At 38.6% G+C, this 19,463-nt stretch overlaps 3 protein-coding genes across 3 annotated transcripts in view; all 3 read left to right on the top strand.

Moving 5' to 3' along the window:
- LOC122342952 (NACHT, LRR and PYD domains-containing protein 3-like) overlaps nt 1-19,463 on the top strand; it is a 924,523-nt gene that overhangs the window by 619,291 nt on the left and 285,769 nt on the right. The window lies entirely within an intron of this gene.
- On the top strand, nt 1,917-8,050 carry LOC122342999 (zinc finger protein 2 homolog). Its single transcript, XM_043237263.1, has 3 exons — nt 1,917-1,970; nt 2,714-3,305; nt 6,161-8,050. Exons 2-3 carry the CDS (start codon nt 2,786-2,788, stop codon nt 7,609-7,611), a joined length of 1,971 nt encoding a protein of 656 aa, XP_043093198.1. The 5' UTR covers nt 1,917-1,970; nt 2,714-2,785; the 3' UTR covers nt 7,612-8,050.
- Nucleotides 9,205-15,188, top strand: LOC122343123 (stonustoxin subunit beta-like). Its single transcript, XM_043237476.1, has 4 exons — nt 9,205-9,385; nt 11,729-11,797; nt 12,382-12,428; nt 14,518-15,188. The coding sequence occupies exons 2-4, from the start codon at nt 11,748-11,750 to the stop codon at nt 15,069-15,071; spliced, it is 651 nt and encodes a 216-aa protein (XP_043093411.1). The 5' UTR covers nt 9,205-9,385; nt 11,729-11,747; the 3' UTR covers nt 15,072-15,188.

Here is a 19,463-nt window from a genome sequence, read left to right as displayed (position 1 = left end):
TTTGCACGTCTTCACAAGATAACGTATAAATGGGAATGCAAACTCAGCTTGCTCAGCAAACAAGACACACCTGTCAGGGCGGGATCAAGTAAATCCCATCAGAATGTGTTTGTCCGTCATTGCAGGCTTCTTCTCTAATGCTGTTTGTGCTCTATCACACAGTGTGCTCTTTTCACGCACAGCATCCGACAAAAATACTGGCCATTTTAACATCGGCATCAGGTAAGATCCATCTTTTTTTGACTTCCATAACATTTCATGTACGTTTATAACACTATAACTGCATCACAAAAACGTTGTTACGAGTGGAGAACTTCTTTAAGATACGAGCTACACCACCTTCATAAAAAAAGGAAACAACACCATAATGAACATTCTTCATTCAGTATTTTGTAGATATGGAGTTGTATTTTATGTAGAAAAGTTAAATCAACCAAAGTGACTTGATGTCGCCATAACGACTTGTAAGAACGAACTTCCAAGGATTAGCTGGTCCAGGTGTGCATGATTAGGGTTGGAGGGAAACTTTGTACATGGGTTTAATTAGTTATTTACTCAGGCTTGTTTTACATTGTGGATCAGTCTAGATCTCATCGAGATTCCTTGCTTTGAATTCAGATAGCTGTCCTTGTTCCACGGCCATAACAATTTTACTTATCTTCGCCAGGCTGTAATGTACGCTTAGGTAGATGATAATGCTGCTGAAGGACCCTAACATCGTGTCCTAGGAAGTTGTCAAGTTGTCCATTTCATTGTCCTTTAAGTTGAGAACCTTGGACATAGTGGCCATGTGCTTCCTCAGTCTGGTTGAGGATAACGCCGCTGGGTGTAATCTAACAAATAACATCTGATCCTTGAAGTGACTCAGTGCTTGACATGAACCTATTCTCATCGAGCACATCACAGTTATGACGAGTCTTAACAAGTTAACTCTTTCAATGTTACCTTCAATCTGGAGTGAGAAGAATGAAGAACTTTTCGTCCACTTTTGCCTCTTATTTCAATTCTCTAGAAGTTCTTGCAAAGTGACTTAACTCAAGTTCTGAAAAAGCAAACTCTACATCTTACATGCCAATTATAAACATGTTTATTGTAATAAGGTATTATAAAATGAGTATTGTTAAAAGATTCTCCAGTGCCTGTAATTTGGCTGAAGAAATGTGTGAGTTTATAATAATTTAAATTGTTAAAACAACCTATTCAGGCAATTTCATGATTTCATTAGCAATGTAAAATGTCTTGATGTATTACTGAATACTGAACATCAACATTTTAAGGCTTTACATGACTTTAATGAAAATTGTTTTGTGCAACAAAAGGTGAATCGCTTTATTGTAGCAAACTTGCTGAAAAGGGAATCATTTAAGATTTTATAGTGTAGCGTCTTCTTAAGATCCAGATGTTCGTTTGGCCGTTTGTCTTAAAAAGACCTTAAAAATGACATTCGCATGACCTGGACCTCATATCTACATCTTTGTGGGTGTTAAATTGCCCGTGGTTTCTCACATTCTCACAGAGATGTCCATTATTTTGACAATTCAGTAATCTGATATTTGTTTAGTCACTAAACTAACACAATAGCAATTGGCTCAAATAAAATATCAAAATAATATGTGTCTACATTAGTTTAAATTACTACATTGAATTAATAATCTCCTTACAACAACAAATTAAATTTTGATCTGCAACTTCTTTATCATTTTGAAATATTCAACAAATTATTTCCAATCCTATAATTTAATACAGAAGTAAAAAAATGCTCTATATATATATATTTTTTTTACAACAATTTCATTTGGTAAAATGTTCATATAATATAGATATAAAGTTCCCTTTAATTCGTAATGTACTTTATTATTTACATTCGTTGTCTAATGTAGCTTTACCGAAAAAAAACTTTTATTTTGTTCTGGCGATGTGACGTCATAAGGCTGCGCCGCGCTCCAGCGTTTGATTCGACTGAAGAAAAAGTAAGTGCTTTCAAACATTAAAGTGTTTATATATCAATACAACACATTTAGAGATTCGTATATATGTATTTGCGAGAATAAATGTGACCTGCTATAACACTTTGGTGTTTTATCTAGTAGACATATTAGTGAAGGGTCTTTTCTATTTCTGTAAAAGCCATCCCGTACATGAATAACAGAAAACGTGCGTCTCATTTCGCTCTAAATTTCTCAATCAGTTTATCGTGAACACGAATTAATTCACTGGCGAGTAGTGACGGAGGATTGTTTTGACTCCGAGTCAACTGAATCAACTGCATCGCGAAGTGATTCGCTGTTTCGAATCGCTCGAATCTGAAGCTCAAAACAATAACGAGAATGCAGGGGGAACAAAAAACGCCAATTGTTTCAAGACAAACACAGTGCTTTTATTATTAGGTTAGTCTAACAGTGTTCAGTTACAGAAATTGGTTAATTTAATGTAATCGGCATAAAAACAGAGCTTAAAATCCTTGTTTTAACTTTATTCATATTCATATCGTTCAAGCAAAAATAGTTTGTAGGCAGGGGTCAGAGTTTTGTGCAAATGTTTAAGTCAAGGTTGTTTATATCAATTCCACCTTTTGCACAGTAGTGGTGTACGCATCTTTTTAGCCCTGTTTTTTTTGAGTATGCAACCAGTGCACTGACTAATGAACTGGGAATTTAGTTTTAGATTTAGTTTGTATTTAATTTTCTTTGTTAATTATTCTAATCTTAAACAGGAGAACGTGTCCAGACACACAGAAAACTCCTGGTGAATCCTACTGTGATCCACGTGACACACCGTTTTAAAGATGGTGTTTATTAAAGAGGGGAGTGAAGGCGTGAAGATTGAAGAAAAGTTCAGAGTCAAACACGAAGATACCGGGGAACAAATAAAGAATGCATTATTTAAAGAGGAGATTGGAAACATACGGATTGAAGAAGTATTCAGTCTGAAACGTGAAGATGCTGAGGAACAAACAAAGATGGTGTTTATGAAAGAGGAGATTGGAAACATACGGATTGAAGAAGTATTCAGTCTGAAACGTGAAGATACGGAGGAACAAACAAAGATGGTGGTTATGAAAGAGGAGATTGGAAACATACGGATTGAAGAAGTATTCAGTCTGAAACGTGAAGATACTGAGGAACAAACAAAGATGGTGGTTATGAAAGAGGAGAGTGGAAACATACGAATTGAAGAAGTATTCAGTCTGAAACATGAAGATACTGAGGAACAAACAAAGATGGTGTTTAGGAAAGAGGAGATTGGAAACATACGGATTGAAGAAGTATTCAGTCTGAAACATGAAGAAATTGAGGAACAAACAGGTTGGTTTAATTCTCAGAGCTCAACTTCATTGTCTAATGCTTATTAAAATGTCTAGCTCTACAGAAATTAATGATTCTGTTGAGTAAAGTGGTTTAATTTGTCATGTAGCAGGTCGCCTCATGTGGACAGAAATTAGGGGTGCTCCGATGCTCCAACTCTTATTGCTACATTTATTTGTACAGTAAAAAAATACATGCCTGATTGAAGAAGGGGGTCTCAAAAAATGGCCATAAATACAATTTTTCACTTATTAATTTTAAGTCAAATTGTGCTTTGCTAGTATAGTTTTAAGTATGTTTAAGAAATTTTTATGAAATTGAAATAATAAACTGATGAGTTAAAGTGGGTGTAGGATAGGGCTGCAAGATTCTAAAGATGAGGTTCAATTCATATTTCTCCACTAAATAATGTATAAAGGGATTTGAAAACAAGTAGAGTATGGCTGTTTCTCTTTAGGAACTCGAGCCTCGTCGATAGTGCTATGGGGAATGACTCCAGCGTGACCATGCTAGGAATAGTATGTGCAATCAGTCCAAAGATGGGTGAGATGTCATGGGTGGATGACGTCACTGGCCAGGAAGCATATAAGCACATGGAGTGTAGACAGCTTCAGCTTTTTGTTATTCAGCGATGCGCTCTATGTGTGTCAGTCTTTTTCTTAAGTTGTCTTCCTTTACCTTTTACAAGTGAAGACAGGGGCGAAAGCAGGTAACATTTTGGTCTTTGTTTGGTAGTCACAAACTACTTTACACTCACAGTCAGCTCTCGAGGGAGCTGGTTACTCGCATGGCAAGCATCCGTTTCTGCATACGCTTTGTTCTCACAGGGCTCTCTTTGTGGAAAGAGCCCTTACCCGTGTTCCTCATTGTGCCAGTCCCGCCTTCACCGAGGTGGATGTGGCGGCTGTGCTCTGGGAATCGCAATGGGAAACAGGTTGTCATTATGAGCAGTGTGGGGATCGGAGCTCATGCTTTCAGCTCTTGTGGAGAGAAGCGTGATCAGGGCTTCTCTTCGCTGTGAACACTCGCTGTGAACACTGCTGACACACTCCGAGGTGCTGCCTATTGTGCGAGCTTGCTGTTGTCTCCCACTGCTGTTGAGGCGCAGTGGTGATTGAGATAAGAAGGATCGCATTAGGATGTCGTTGATGCTGTTAATAGCAACTCGTTTGGTCCTGTACACTGTAGATAAGCTTAAGTTCAGGATTGTTACTGTCAAACAGGTTGTGTCTCAAATCAAGTCCGAGGACTGGTTTGTCACGATAGATCTAAAAAACGTGTACTTCCACATTATCATCCATCCTTCTCATAGGAAGTTTGTGGCTACTCTACAACTCCAGGGCATCCGCATACTTAATTATATCTATGACTTGCTGATGTTCATCGAGATTTCAACGCTCACGTGAAACGTTTGGGATTGAGACTGAACGCCAAGAAGAGTGTGCTTTCACCAGCTCAGAGAACCACTTATCTTGGTGTGTTGTGCCATGATGCAGGCTCTTATGACCCCTGCTCGGATTGAGTCGTTCCTCACTATAGTCACGAGAAAAAAAAAAAGCCAGTCACTCACTGGCAAGCAGTTTCAGAAACTGCGAGGTCTTATGGCAGTTGCATATAACCTCTTGGCCTGTTGTATATGAGGCAGTGGCTACAGTGGTGGCTCAGGAACAGGGGTATTTCCATTAGTCCATTTCTCTTAATCCACTTCGCATTATTAAAGTGTCATGCCACACTGTATGTACCTTAGATATGGGGAGGAAACCCTGGTTCCTACATCATGACCTCCTCTCACAGGTAGCCGGAGCTGTGGAAACAGTGGATGTGGCTCCTGAGGTGGCATAACTCATAGCTTGTGGTCTCTCAACTGAGGTTGTTTAGAATATATTCTGATGCAGAGCTCCATCTTTGAGTAAACTGTACGCACTGAAGTGGAAACTTCATGGTGTAGCTAAGCTTGACTCAGTTAACTGCCCAGTTGGTACAGTGCTGGAGTTCTTGCAGGTCAGGTTCTCTACAGGAAACACTCACTCTATCCTGAAGGTTTACGTGGCATGATCTCGGCCTACCACGCCTCTCTCGGTGGACATTCAGTTGGTAGAGACCCCTGGGTGACACGTTTCCTCTATGGTGCGCTGAGGTTGAGGCCTCCAGTACAATCCTGGGTTCCAACATGGGCTCGGACTGTGGTCTTGCAGGCTCTCTGTGGGCTGCCATTTGAGCCCATAAAGGAGATCTCTGATCATCTGCTGACGATAAAGACCACACTGTTGCTAGCACTGTGTTCTCTGAGGAGAGTAGGTGACCTAAAGGGTCTCCCAGTTACCCCTTCATTCTTGGAGTTTGCTCCTGGCATGACCAAGGCATTCCTGTGCCATAAGCGGGTTACAGTACTACAGTACTTACACTACCTTTGGACTGATTACACAAACTATTCAGAGCATGGTCACAGTTCACAGTCCATCAATTTATTGGTCCTAGCCTTAATGCTTATTAGTCATTAATTTTTTACTTTTAATATTCTAAAATCTAAAATAACTTACAAAACATGAGATGTCAGTTCATTATAATATAGAAGAATAATGATACATTTAGTAAGACTAATATATTAATTTCCTATATGGAAATTACATATTGCACGTTACTGATGTTAATAAAAGTTAATTTTGCATGCTTCCCAACTCAAGCTCAAGGCATTACAGTATTAATTTTATTATTAAATTATCTTTATTTTTGATATTGCACTACCACATCTATTCTTGTGCCACCATCTGTATAACTTGGTGTTGGTGCTCTCAAATGTTAGTCTGGAGCCATGATGTTATTTTGACATTTCACAATTTTTACTTTTATTTCAGAGTTGATTGAAGAAAAAGATAAGAATGAAGAATCAAATGAAGCTGAGGAGAAAAATCATGTCAAAATAGAAGAAAAATGTCTGAGTTGCTCTCAAACCAAACTGAAAGATTTAAAGAAAAGAAGAGACACAAAATGTTTCACCTGCACTCAGTGTGAAAAGAGTTTCACACGCAAAATAAGTCTTGAGCGTCACATGAAAGTTCAGTGTGGGAAGAGTTTCACTCAATCAGCAAGCCTTAATGATCACATGAACATCCACACTAGAGAGCAGCAGCACCCTTGTGATCAGTGTGGTAAAATGTTTTTATGGGCTCCAGTTCTGAAGAAACACTTAGAAGTTCATTCAAAAGAGCAGCAACATTCATGCAATTTGTGTGGTATCAGCTTTGTGCGTCTACAAAATTGGAAAGAAGGTCAGAAAAACACTTCTGTGGGAGAGTACCTGTGCTTTGAGTGTGAAAAGACTTTTACTTCAGCGAGGTGTACAAAACTGCATGACAGTATTCAGAATGGAGAAAAACCCTTTAAGTGTTCACACTGTAATAAGAGATTCAGTCGGTCAGCACATCTGAAAACACATGAGATGATCCACACTGGAGAAAGACCCTACAAGTGTTCACACTGTGACAAAAGATTCAGGCGGTCAGCACATCTGAAAGCACATGAGATGATCCACACTGGAGAAAAACCTTATAAATGTGCACAGTGTAATAAACAATTCAGTGATTTAGGGGTTCTTAAAAGCCATGAGAAAACCCACACTGGAGTTAAACCTTACAAGTGTTCACACTGTGACAAGAGATTCACTCGGTCAGCACATCTGAAATCACATGAGTTGGTCCACACTGGAGAAAAACCTTACAATTGTTCATGCTGTGACAAGAGATTCAGTCGGTCAGCACATCTGAGAATACATGAGATAATCCACACTGGAGAAAAACCTTACAAGTGTTCACTCTGTGACAAACAATTCAACCAGTCAGCACATCTGAAATCACATGAGTTGGTCCACACTGGAGAAAAAAATTACAAGTGTTCACACTGTGACAAGAGATACAGAGAGTCAAGAGACCTGAAAACACATGAGAGCATTCACCTTGGAGTGAAACCTTACAAGTGCTCACACTGTGACAAGAGATTCAGTTGGTTAAAACATCTGAAAACACATGAGAGGATCCACACTGGAGAGAAACCTTTATCGTGTTCACACTGCAGTAAGAGATTCAGTGATTCACGAGACCTAAAAAGACACGAGAGGATCCACACTGGAGTGAAACCTTACAAGTGCTCACACTGTGACAAAAGATTCAGTCAGTCAGCACATCTGAAAATGCATGTGAGGATCCACACTGGAGAGAAACCTTATTCATGTTCACACTGCAGTAAGAGATTCGGTTTTTCAGGAGACCTTCGAAGACATGAAAGGATCCACACTGGAGTGAAACCTTAAAAAGTGTTTAGAGTGAAACGAGAGAATCAGTCGTTCATCACGTCTGAAAAGACATTTAAAGGATTCACAGTGGAGAGAAACCTTATCACTGCACTGTATGCAGGAAGGGTATCAATCACCTGCTCTACGCAGTCTACAAAAAAAACTCAAAGATGGAGTTCCTCCCCAAAGGGCAATGTATTCTTGTGTATCATTTTGCTTTGTGATGTGAATGATATCATTGTACTTTTGTACTTACGAATGTCATATATTGTTCAGATGTTTTTATAATGTATGTCACTTGCAGTATTCTTCATTTTTAAAGAAGGAAAGCAAAAGCTTTTTCCACCTGTTTTTGTTGAGGAAGCTGAAGAAGGGGCTGTAACACTTTTAAGAGAGACTGTTTAATTGTGTTCTTCATTGTTAAAATGACTAGTTATTTTTGGATCATCTCATATGTAATTTTTTTTTTCAAGGACTATAAAAACAAGATATTTGAGTTAAAGCGATATAAAGTGAAAATCAGTTTTTTTTTTCAGTGTACTGGATTAGGGCATAATTTCTAATATGACAGCAGCCAAATAAAACTGTTGCCATCCATATCATTTACTCGAAGCGTCAAATAAAAAAAAATTGCGACTGCAGTTCCTAATACGGTTTATTTTCTCAGTTGTATTCCCTACCACTAGATGGCAGACCAAAATGATGTCATGTTCCTATTCAAATTTGTTATAGCATAATAATACGAAGTAATAATTCCTCTTTTCTGATCAACTTTCGGTCCTGCCCATCGTTTCTTCTAATTTACTTTAGATCTCTATCTTTAAGCCCTTTCAAGGCTTCCAAAGGCTTGGTGTCAAAATCCTGCATTTCCAAAAAAAAATCTGTGGCGCCTAAGGGGTAGATGATAGTAAATCATTCATGTGATTTGCATAATCAAAGTTCGAAATTGCGCAAATGGTATTAAGCTAAATAAACTGCCAAAATATGATAAATGGCCAGAATAGTTCTGAGAGTTCTCTGCTGGACAGTTAAAAGAGTTCAAATGATTAAAACCACTAAACGGTGACTTTTTATGAATGGCGGTGGGAATTTGAGATTGCTAGTGCTGTCATAAAATTTATCTTTTTTTAATAGGCTGTTTTTACAAAGAGAACTTTCAGTGTCACATGATCCTTTACTTAATACTTAATATTTTAGTGGTTTAATATTTTAAGCTCATTTTTTTCTTATTAATATACACACAGCACCCCATATTGACAGAACAATCACATGTGTTCAGACTCTTTGCTGTGATACTCATATATTTAACTCAAGTGCTCTTCATTTCTTCTGATCATCCTTGAGATGGTTCTACACCTTAAAAAAAAAAGAACTTTAATGATATTAGCAAATGGCTAAAAGAGTGAAAAATTGAAGGGGTCTGAATACTTTCCGTGCCCACTCTGTCTATATATATATATATATATATATATATATATATATATATATATATATAAGCTATAGTTTGTAACAGAAATGCAGTTTTTTTTTCATGATTTGCACGTAACCTTGCCAACGGAATTTAAACATGCAAAATCTTCACAAGGTAACATACAAATGGGAATGCAAACTCTTTGTTTTGCTCGGCAAACAAGACACACCTGTCAGGGCGGGATCAAGTAAATCCCATCAGAATGTGTTTGTCCGTCATTGCAGGCTTCTCCTTCTTCTAATGCTGTTTGTGCTCTATCACACAGTGTGCTCTTTTCACGCACAGTATCCTGGCAAAAATATGTTTTAACATCGGCATCAGGTAAGATCCATCTTTTTTTGACTTTCATAACATTTCATGTACGTTTATAACACTATAACTAAAATTATATACTGTACACTGCACAGCATGAATGATTACACACCTCTGAATAAATATACAATCGTGTTTTTCTTGAATATAATTCATAGATGTACATATACGTAATAAAAACAACAAAATATGCCAAAAGTCTATGTAAGATAAGTAAATTAGCCAAATTTCTTTAAATGGAGGATTGCAGAAATAAATAAACCCTAGATTTAATTCAGCAAATGATAATCTGGCACTTAGTATGTCTTCCAAAACGTTAAGTATACTGCTCTGACTGTTCTTGGCTCCAGTGTATGTGTTCATGACAAGTTTCGGGTTCTGAGAGCCTGTGCTGACCACCTAGCACCGGTGTTCACTGAGATATTTAATCTCTCCCTGAAACAGTCTACAGTCCCCTTGTGTTTCAAACAGTCCATCATTGTTCCTGTGCCGAAGAAACCTCAACCATCTTGCCTGAATGATTACCACCCTGTAGCTCTGACGTCGGCAGTGATGAAGTGTTTTCGAGAGACTCATCAGAGACTTCATCACCTCATCACTACCGGACACACTCGACCCACTACAGTTCGCCTGCCGCCAGAACCGGTCTACGCAGGATGCCATCACTCACCTCCTCCACACAAACACGAGCCACCTGGATTTTAGGAAAGGGAACTATGTGAAAATGCTGTTCGTGGACTATAGTTCAGCGTTCAACACCATAGTTCCCTCCACACTCTCCTAGAAGTTGGAGGTCCTGGGACTCAGCCCATCCCTGCGTCACTGGATCACCAACTTCCTGACCGACAGACCACAAGCCGTACGGATGGGAAAACACACCTCATCCTCCCTCACTCTCAGCACTGGAGCCCCTCAGGGTTGTGCTCTAAGCCCCCTGCTGTACTCGCTGTACACACATGACTGTCTGGCCACTACAAATAGTGGACTTCAGCACAAAGCAGGTGCGCTCTTACCATCCCATCATGATCGACGGGACCCCAGTGGAGAGAGTGGACAGTTTTCGGTACCTGGGTGTTAACATCACGCAGGACCTGTCTTGGTCCTGTCACATCAACATCCTGGTGAAGAAGGCCCGGCAGCGTCTATACCATCTGAGGCACTGAATTCAGATAGCTGTCCTTGTTCCATGGCCATAACAATTTTACTTATCTTCGCCAGGCTGTAATGTACGCTTAGGTAGATGATAATGCTGCTGATGGACCCTAACATCGTGTCCTAGGAAGTTGTCAAGTTCGTCCATTTATTGTCCTTTAAGTTGAGAACCTTGGACATAGTGGCCATGTGCTTCCTCAGTCTGGTTGAGGATAACGCCGCTGGGTGTAATCTAACAAATAACATCTGATCCTTGAAGTGACTTAGTGCTTGACATGAACCTATTCTCATCGAGCACATCACAGTTATGACGAGTCTTAACAAGTTAACTCCTTCAATGTCACCTTCAATCTGGAGTGAGAAGAATGAAGAACTTTTCGTCCACTTTTGCCTCTTATTTCAATTCTCTAGAAGTTCTTGCAAAGTGACTTAACTCAAGTTCTGATAAAACAAACTCTACATTTGGATGAATCGATGAGGATTAAGGGACATCTTGGATACCTTCTACGATTAAAAAGCATCACCTGACAGAGTGTCACCTTTGCAAGTTCTGTCCAGTGCTTGATACTTGGTTCTTCAAGTTTCTTTTGATATTACTTACTCTGGCTGTCAAGATACTGGTGTATTCTTCACCAAAGAGAAGAAGATGTGGAGCATCCCACTTTGCTTCATTCAAATTTTGGAGGGTATGGGACGGAACACACGTAGTCCATTTAGTGTCGCATTGCTAAGGGCATTCTTATCACCGGACATAATTACCTCACATTCAATGACTTTAGCCATCTTTTTGAGGTGGTGCTCTAACTTCAGGGCTTAAGGTGGTGTTTGTTTCCTTATTCGTTGTGAACCGCTTCAATGACTTGAGGGAAATTAGCCGGGATGAATTAATCTGACACCTTGCCGTTTTTTCTTCCTTGGAGGACTAGGCACCCTGTCTCATGTATTTTAATATTTGTTATTTAATATAAAAAGAATATCTCACCTTCATGAGCTTTATGCAATCTTAAGCCCATATCATTTTTAGACTGTGACACCTGTAAAATTGTTACTGTTTTTAATTTAAGAATATTTTCCTAAGAAATAAAAATTGTGTAAAATGTAATTATTATTTTTTGTACAGTGCAGTATTATCATCAAATCTCTTCAGACTGAACAATAGACTGTTTAACTGTTGTGATTGTTTGCCCTTTCCTTCTACAGTCAGTGGTGCAGATCCATCATGAATGAAACGCAAACATCTGGAGATGAAGATTTTATTCCACAATGCAGGTACTTTGAGTAACAAACTGCAGTATGTCTAGCAGGGCTACTGTATGCAGCTAAAAATGGTTTAATGTGTTAGTTTTATTGTCAGTAGGAAATATGAGTTTACTTTTACAAACATTGATTTTGCCATTAAATGTGATCATCCAGTGATATTATTGTTTGACAACAGAAAGTTCTGCACACAATTTAGTTATTTTTGACAAAATTTTGCAGCATATTTACACAAGTGCTTAACACTTTTAACAGTGTTGTTGCTTTACAAGTCGGTTTCTAGAAGTATCTAGAAGATGCGGCCACAGTTCATCTGGATTTGGACTGTCTTCGTTTTCTGTGTCTTCTCGTCATTCCAGAGTGATAATGATCAGATCAAATCTCTGCAACTGCACAACAACACCCTAGCAACCACCCGATGTACCCTAGGAACTGCATAGCAACACTCTAGCCACTACATAGTAACACCCTAGCAACCACACTGAGTGCATTTGCAACTGCAAAGCAACCACCTGAACATCTTATCAACATCATTGCAACCACCCAGCTACCTTGACAACAGTTTTTTATTGACTCACTGTGACTCTGTTTTCTAGTGCTGATCATGGAGGAGAGTCCAGTATTACAGCAGGAATGAAAAAATGTACGTCTACACACACACACGTCTGGTTTGCTATCCTTGTCTGGACTCTCTCTATAGATGTAATGCTTGCTGTACTGAACAGATCATATATTCTATCACCGTACACCAACGCTACACCTAAACCTATCCCTTACACGTAGAAACGTTCTACATTTTTACTTTCTCAAAAAATGCATTCTGATGGATTTGTAAGCTTTTGTGTCCGTGGGAACCTCAATTTAGGTCCCCACCAAGTCCCAGGGCTGTGTGTATTCAGGTTTAAGTCCCAACCAGAATATTGTATAGGCTCAAATGAATAATTTAAGATTTTATAGAGAATTTAAACAGGATCACTTTTATGGCAGATCACCGAGTCGGCCAGCGATTCATTGAATGAGCCGTGCAACATCAACTTTGCACTGGATATTAAAATATAGTGAAAAAACTTAATTATCACAGCAACAAGATCTGCAGTTTAAGACATTAAATACAAGATACTTCTCTTTTTAATACAAATAAAGCAAAGTGATTTGAACACATGCATACTGAACATGGATAAACATGGATCTCTGTCAATCTTTAAGAAACAGCTGAAAACTCACCTCTTTAATTCTCACTTCTCCTTCCGCTTGTTTATTCCTTCCCTTTCTGGCTTGTACTAATTTGAACACTGCCTGTGACTTGGTGTTACAAGCACTTACTCTGTCTGTTTGTCCCTCAAAAAATGAATCGCTTGATGTACTCTTTGATGCGTTTTGGATAAAAGCGTCTGCAAAAAGACTAAATGTAAATGGATATAGCCATATAACCCTGTTGGAAAAAAAAAACAGCATATGCAGGGTAGGTATGTTTTGAAGCTGGTTTATGCTGGTCCTTGCTGGTTTAAGATGGTATTTTTCTAAATAAGGCTTCAAAACATAGCTAACCAGCATATTCAGTTTTTTTCAGGAGAACCATTCCATAGATTTTCAAAATACATAAACAATGAGTGATTAGCACGATAGTTAAGCATAATATGCAGTTATGTACATAAGCGATTATGTTATTATTCAGCATGTATATGCATGGAAATTCAGTTTATGCTGTTTCTGTGAACACAAGGATGCATACTATGGAGACCCTTGTAAGGAAATTCAGTCTGTTTATTGTCTTGGATGGGGGAAACCATTCAAAGCCTTTAGCTTGTGAGTTATACCATAGGTTTGCATGTGATGGTCCTGCTATGCCTCTTATTGACCATCATCTTGATTATTTGTGCCAACTTTGACAATCTCCTGCCGAAGTTGGGATTATCAATCAAGCAATCATTTTTATTTATATAGCGCTTTTAACAACACAGGTTGCATCAAAGCACTGTACAGTATGAAGTAGAAGAATACAATTACAGGGATGTATAATGATGAGAGTGACCAATTTGTTATTAAATGCAGAGACGGTCTCTGTAATCAATTCGACGATAAACACTAGAAGTTAAGTGTCCCCAACAAAGCAAGCCAGAGGCAACAGCGGCATGTGTGTGTGCATCAGGATCTGGTGATCTGTCCACGGGCGCATCTAGGTTTTCTGGTCTCTGATGAACATAATCTCTGTGTGCTGATCCACCATCTAGTCTGGATACAAACTGTGAAAACAGATTGAGAAAGAGACAGGACTGATATTAGCGTAGATGCCATTCTTTTTACGATGTCACAAGTACATCGTATTTTAGGAGTAGTGTTTCTGGTTCCAGCAAATCTAAGTAATGCAGCCTAAAAATCCTTTAACAGATTTGAATAATAAAAAGTATGTTGGGGTGTTATGTGTAGGCTAAGTTAAAAAGATTATCAATAAGTGTACTTTTGTGTTAATGTTGCAAGCTGATCTGTGAAAGAGGATCTGCTTGTTTCAGTCTTCAGTCAGATATCCTGGACAGATTTATGATGTTGTTGTCTTGTCCTGGGTCTCTTGGTGGAATTCGGCTCCTCAAGTTTCAATATTTCCGATTGAATCTTCAATGATCTGATTCAATCTGAAACCCTACAATATATAAATCAGTGTACACACACACACACACACACACAGCTGTAGTAATTGTTGTTGTTGTTATTAATACCCCTGTTCTTGTGTTCAGATGCCTGTTTTCTAACACTGGATCCAAACACAGCAAACAATGATCTCCGTCTGTCTGAGGACAACCGAGAGGTGACATGTGTGTCTGATTCTCAGCCATACCGTGATCATCCAGACAGATTTGATGATGTGTGTCAGGTTTTGTGTAGAGAGAGTCTGTGTGGACGCTGTTACTGGGAGACTGAGTGGAGTGGAGAAGTGTTGGTATCAGTGTCATATAAGAGCATCAGCAGGAAGGGACGGGGTGAAGAGTGTTGGTTTGGAGGTACTGATCAGTCCTGGAGTTTGATCTGCTCTCCTTTCAGATACTCATTCAGACACAATGACACATGGACCGAACTCTCAGTGAAGCCCATCATCATCAGAAAAGGAACTGGAGACTATGATAATGTCTATAAAGTAGGAGTGTATGTGGATGAGAGCGAAGGAACTCTGTCCTTCTTCAGCATCTCCAGAAACACAATGAGACTCATCCACACAGTCCAGACCACATTCACTCAGACACTCTATCCTGGGTTTATGGCTTGGTTTGGATCATCTGTGAAACTGTGTTGATGAATCAGAAGAGACTGATGAGATTCTACCCATAATTCTTTGAGCTGCATGATGAATCAGTAACAGTGAGATGTTATGAGTCTCTTCAAGACATTAATACTGCAGCTCAACTTCTATCACTCAAATAACAGAATAAACATTTGTATCATTATAATTAAAATGACCTTTCCATTGAAAAGTTTCTTTTACAAACATGAATTAAGAACATGTAATTAATTTTTCCTTTTTTTTTTTTTTCTGAGCATGATTGATTAAGAACAAGTACTTCTGATGTTTTTGTGTAGGAATAATAAAACAATGACAAATCAACTTGAGATCAGATTTTTGTGTTTGTATCATGAACATAATTTCTTTACAAGACTGAAATGAGCTTCTGACGTTATAAAATATGATATTAATCATAACGTTTAATAAATAAAATATTGTAACAAGTGTAACACTGTATTAATATCTTACAATAAGTCAATCAATCAATCAATCAATCATTTTTATTTATATAGCGCTTTTAACAACACAGGTTGCATCAAAGCACTGAACAGTATAATGTAGAAGAGTACAATGACAGAGATGTATAATGACGAGAGTGACCAATTTCTTATTAAATGCAGAGACGGTCTCTGGAATCAATTCGTTAAATCACTAGAAGTTAAGTGTCCCCAACCAAGCAAGACAGAGGCGACAGCGGCAAGGAAACAAAACCCCATGCATACAGAATGGAGAAAAAAAAACCTTGGGAGAAACCAGACTCAGTTGAGGTCAGTTCTCCTCTGACCGGACACCCAGCACTTAACTTCCAGTTCAATTTTAAACGCAGCTGTGTCAGATAGTGTAAATGACTTAGTGTGTGCGTGTGTGTGTGTGCATCAGGATCTGGTGATCTGTCGACGGGCGCATCTAGGTTTTCTGGTCTCTGATGAACATAATCTCTGGGTGCTGATCCACCATCTAGTCTGGATACAAACTGTGAAAACAGATTGAGATAGAGACAGGACTAATATTAGCGTAGATGCCATTCTTTTACGATGTCACAAGTACATCGTATTTTAGGAGTAGTGTTCCTGGTTCCAGCAAATCTAAAAAATGCAGCCTAAAAATCCTTTAACGGATTTGAATAATAAAAAGTGTGTTGGTGTGTTATGTGTAGGCTAAGTTAAAAGATGTGTCTTTAATCTAGATTTAAACTGGCAGAGTGTGTCTGCTTCCCGAACAGAGTTAGGGAGATTGTTCCAGAGTTTAGGTGCTAGATAGGAAAATGATCTGCCGCCCGCAGTTGATTTTGATATTCTAGGTATTATCAAATGGCCAGAGTTTTGAGAACGCAGCGGACGTGCAGGACTATAATGTGATAAGAGCTCGATCAAGTATTGAGGAGCTAAACCATTCAGGGCTTTATAGGTAATTAATAAGATTTTAAAATCTATCCGATGTTTGATAGGGAGCCAGTGCAGTGTTGACAGAACCGGGCTAATGTGATCATGCTTCCTAGTTCTAGTAAGGACTCTGGCTGCTGCGTTTTGGACTAGCTGAAGTTTGTTTATTAAGCGTGCAGATCAACCACCCAATAAAGCATTACAATAATCTAACCTCGTGGTCATAAACACATGAATTAATATTTCTGCATTAGAGGTTGAAAGCATAGGTCGTAATTTAGATATATTTTTAAGATGAAAAAACACAGTTTTACAGATGCTAGAAACATGATTTTCGAAGGAAAGATTGCTGTCAAGCAGCACACCTAGGTTCCTAACTGATGATGAAGACTTAACAGAGCAGCCATCAAGTGATAGGCTGTGTTCTAGATTATTATATGTGGGGTTTTTAGATCCAATTATTAGCACCTCTGTTTTTTTCAGAATTTAGCATTAGGAAGTTACTCATCATCCAGCTTTTTATATCGACTATGCATTCTGTTAGATTTTCAATTTGGTGTGTATCACCAGGATGCGCTGAAATATAGAGCTGAGTATCATCAGCATAGCAGTGAAAGCTCACACCATGACTCCTGAAAATATCTCCCAGAGGTAACATGTACAGGTTGAAAAGTAAATGTCCTAGCACTGAGCCTTGATGAACTCCATATTTCACTTTTGAGGGATATGATACCTCCTCATTTAATGCTACAAACTGATAGCGTTCAGATAGATATGATTTAAACCATGCTAAGGCGCTTCCTCTAATGCCAACATAGTTTTCTAGTCTAGTCAAGAGAATGTTGTGATCGATAGTATCGAATGCTGCGCTAAGATCTAATAGCACTAATAACGAGATAAAACCACGATCCAATGATAAAAGCAGGTCATTAGTAACTCTAATGAGAGCAGTCTAAAACCTGATTGGAAATCCTCACAGACACCATTTTTTCTCATTCTCATTCTACCTTTTCTAGTATCTTTGACAGAAAAGGGAGATTAGAGATTGGTCTATAATTTACTAAGTCTTTGGGATCAAGATGTGGTTTCTTAATAAGAGGCTTAACTACAACCAGTTTGAAGGTTTTGGAACCATATCCTAATGACAATGATGAATTAATAATGTTCAAAATAGGATCTATGACTTCTGGAAGCAAATCTTTTAATAGTTTAGATGGAATAGTGTCTAACATACATGTTGCTGGTTTAGATGATTTAACAAGTTTGTACAAGTCTTCTTCTCCTATAGTGGAGAAAGAGTGTAATTTTTCCTCAGGGGATCTAAAGCTCACTATCTGATGTGAAACTGCAGTTGACGGCTGCATAGTTACAATTTTATCTCTGATGGTATCAATCTTAGAAGTAAAGAAATTCATGACCTCATTGCAGCTATACTCTTGGGGAATATTAGCACCTGTTGACGTTTTATTTTTTGTTAATTTAGTTACTGTACTGAATAAATACCGGGGGTTGTGTTTGTTTTCTTCTAAAAGTGATGAAAAATAATCATATCTTGCAATTTTTAATGCTTTTCTGTATGACAGGATACTCTCCTGCCAGGCAATACGAAATACTTCTAATTTAGTTTTTCTCCACCTGCGCTCCATTTTCCGGGCTGCTCTCTTTAGGGTATGTGTGTTTTCATTATACCATGGAGTCAGATTGTTTTCTTCAATCCAGAAGAAAAGGTCCAGAGACGTGTTGTCTAACCCCAACGGAGTTCAGAATGTCTAAGAAAGCTGATCCTAATGAGTCTTTTTCATTATCAACATGGACATTAAAATCGCCAACAATTAAGACTTTATCTGCGGCCAGTACTAACTCAGTTAGAAAATCAGCAAATTCTTTAATGAAATCTGTGCTGTGCCCTGGTGGCCTGTATACAGTAGCCAGTACAAACATGACAGAAGATTTATCACTAGCACATGATTCTGTAGATAATGTTATATGCAGCACCAAAACTTCAAATGAGTTATACTTAAAGCCTGCCCTCTGAGAAGTACTAAGAATATTGTTATAAATTGTAGCAACACCTCCCCCTTTACCTTTTAAACGTGGCTAATTTTTATAGAAATAATTTTGGGGGGTAGATTCATTTAGAGTAATATATTCATCTGGTTTTAGCCAGGTTTCTGTCAAACAAAGCAAATCTAGCGTCTGATCTTTGATCAAATCATATATATAAAGTGCTTTTGTGGAAAGTGATCTAATATTTAGCGGGCCAAGTTTTATCATTTGCTTATTTGAATTATAGGTAGTTTTAATTTGTTGGACATTAATTAAGTTATTGCTTTTGATTTGGTTTGAAGGTTCTCTGCATATTCTAATTCGGGAACAGACACAGTCTCTATAGTGTGATATCTAGGGAAAGAGTCTCTATGTGCTGAGAATTAACTGCCTTCTGTGACGTGAGGCAGCTAGCAGAGACGGTCGGTTTAGCCGGTCTGTCTGCTTCCTGACCTGGGCACTAGTTGGTCATGTTGGAGCTATAAGACTATATGCCATATTTCTAGATAGAAGAGTGGCACCACCCCAGGAGGGATGAAGACCATCGCTTTTCAGCAGGTCAGGTCTGCCCCAGAAACTCATCCAATTGTCTATAAAGCCTATGTTGTTCTGCGGGACATCCAGCCATTGAGATCCAGCAGTCTGCTGTGAATCTCATCACCCCGGTAAGCAGGGAGGGGACCAGAGCATATTACATTGTCCGACATCGTGATTGCAAATTCACACACCTCTTTAATATTATTTTTAGTGATCTCCGACTGGCGACGTTTAGCATTAGCCAGCACTTTTAAATTTGACAAGATGTCAGACGCTATGGCTCCCGGTAAACATTGGACTACGGTGGCTGGTGTCTCTATTTTCACGTTCCGTACAATAGATTCGCCAATTACTAGAGCACTTTGATCAGGTTTCTCAGTGGGTGCGTCACTAAGTGGGGAGAACCTGTTTGATTTTCTGATCGGAACAGATGAGCGGT

Source organism: Puntigrus tetrazona, chromosome 4 (genome assembly GCF_018831695.1).
Source record: "Puntigrus tetrazona isolate hp1 chromosome 4, ASM1883169v1, whole genome shotgun sequence".
Taxonomy (NCBI): Eukaryota; Metazoa; Chordata; class Actinopteri; order Cypriniformes; family Cyprinidae; genus Puntigrus; species Puntigrus tetrazona.
Note: the sequence above shows the minus strand (reverse complement) of the source record. Positions and strands in the feature narration are given on the sequence as shown.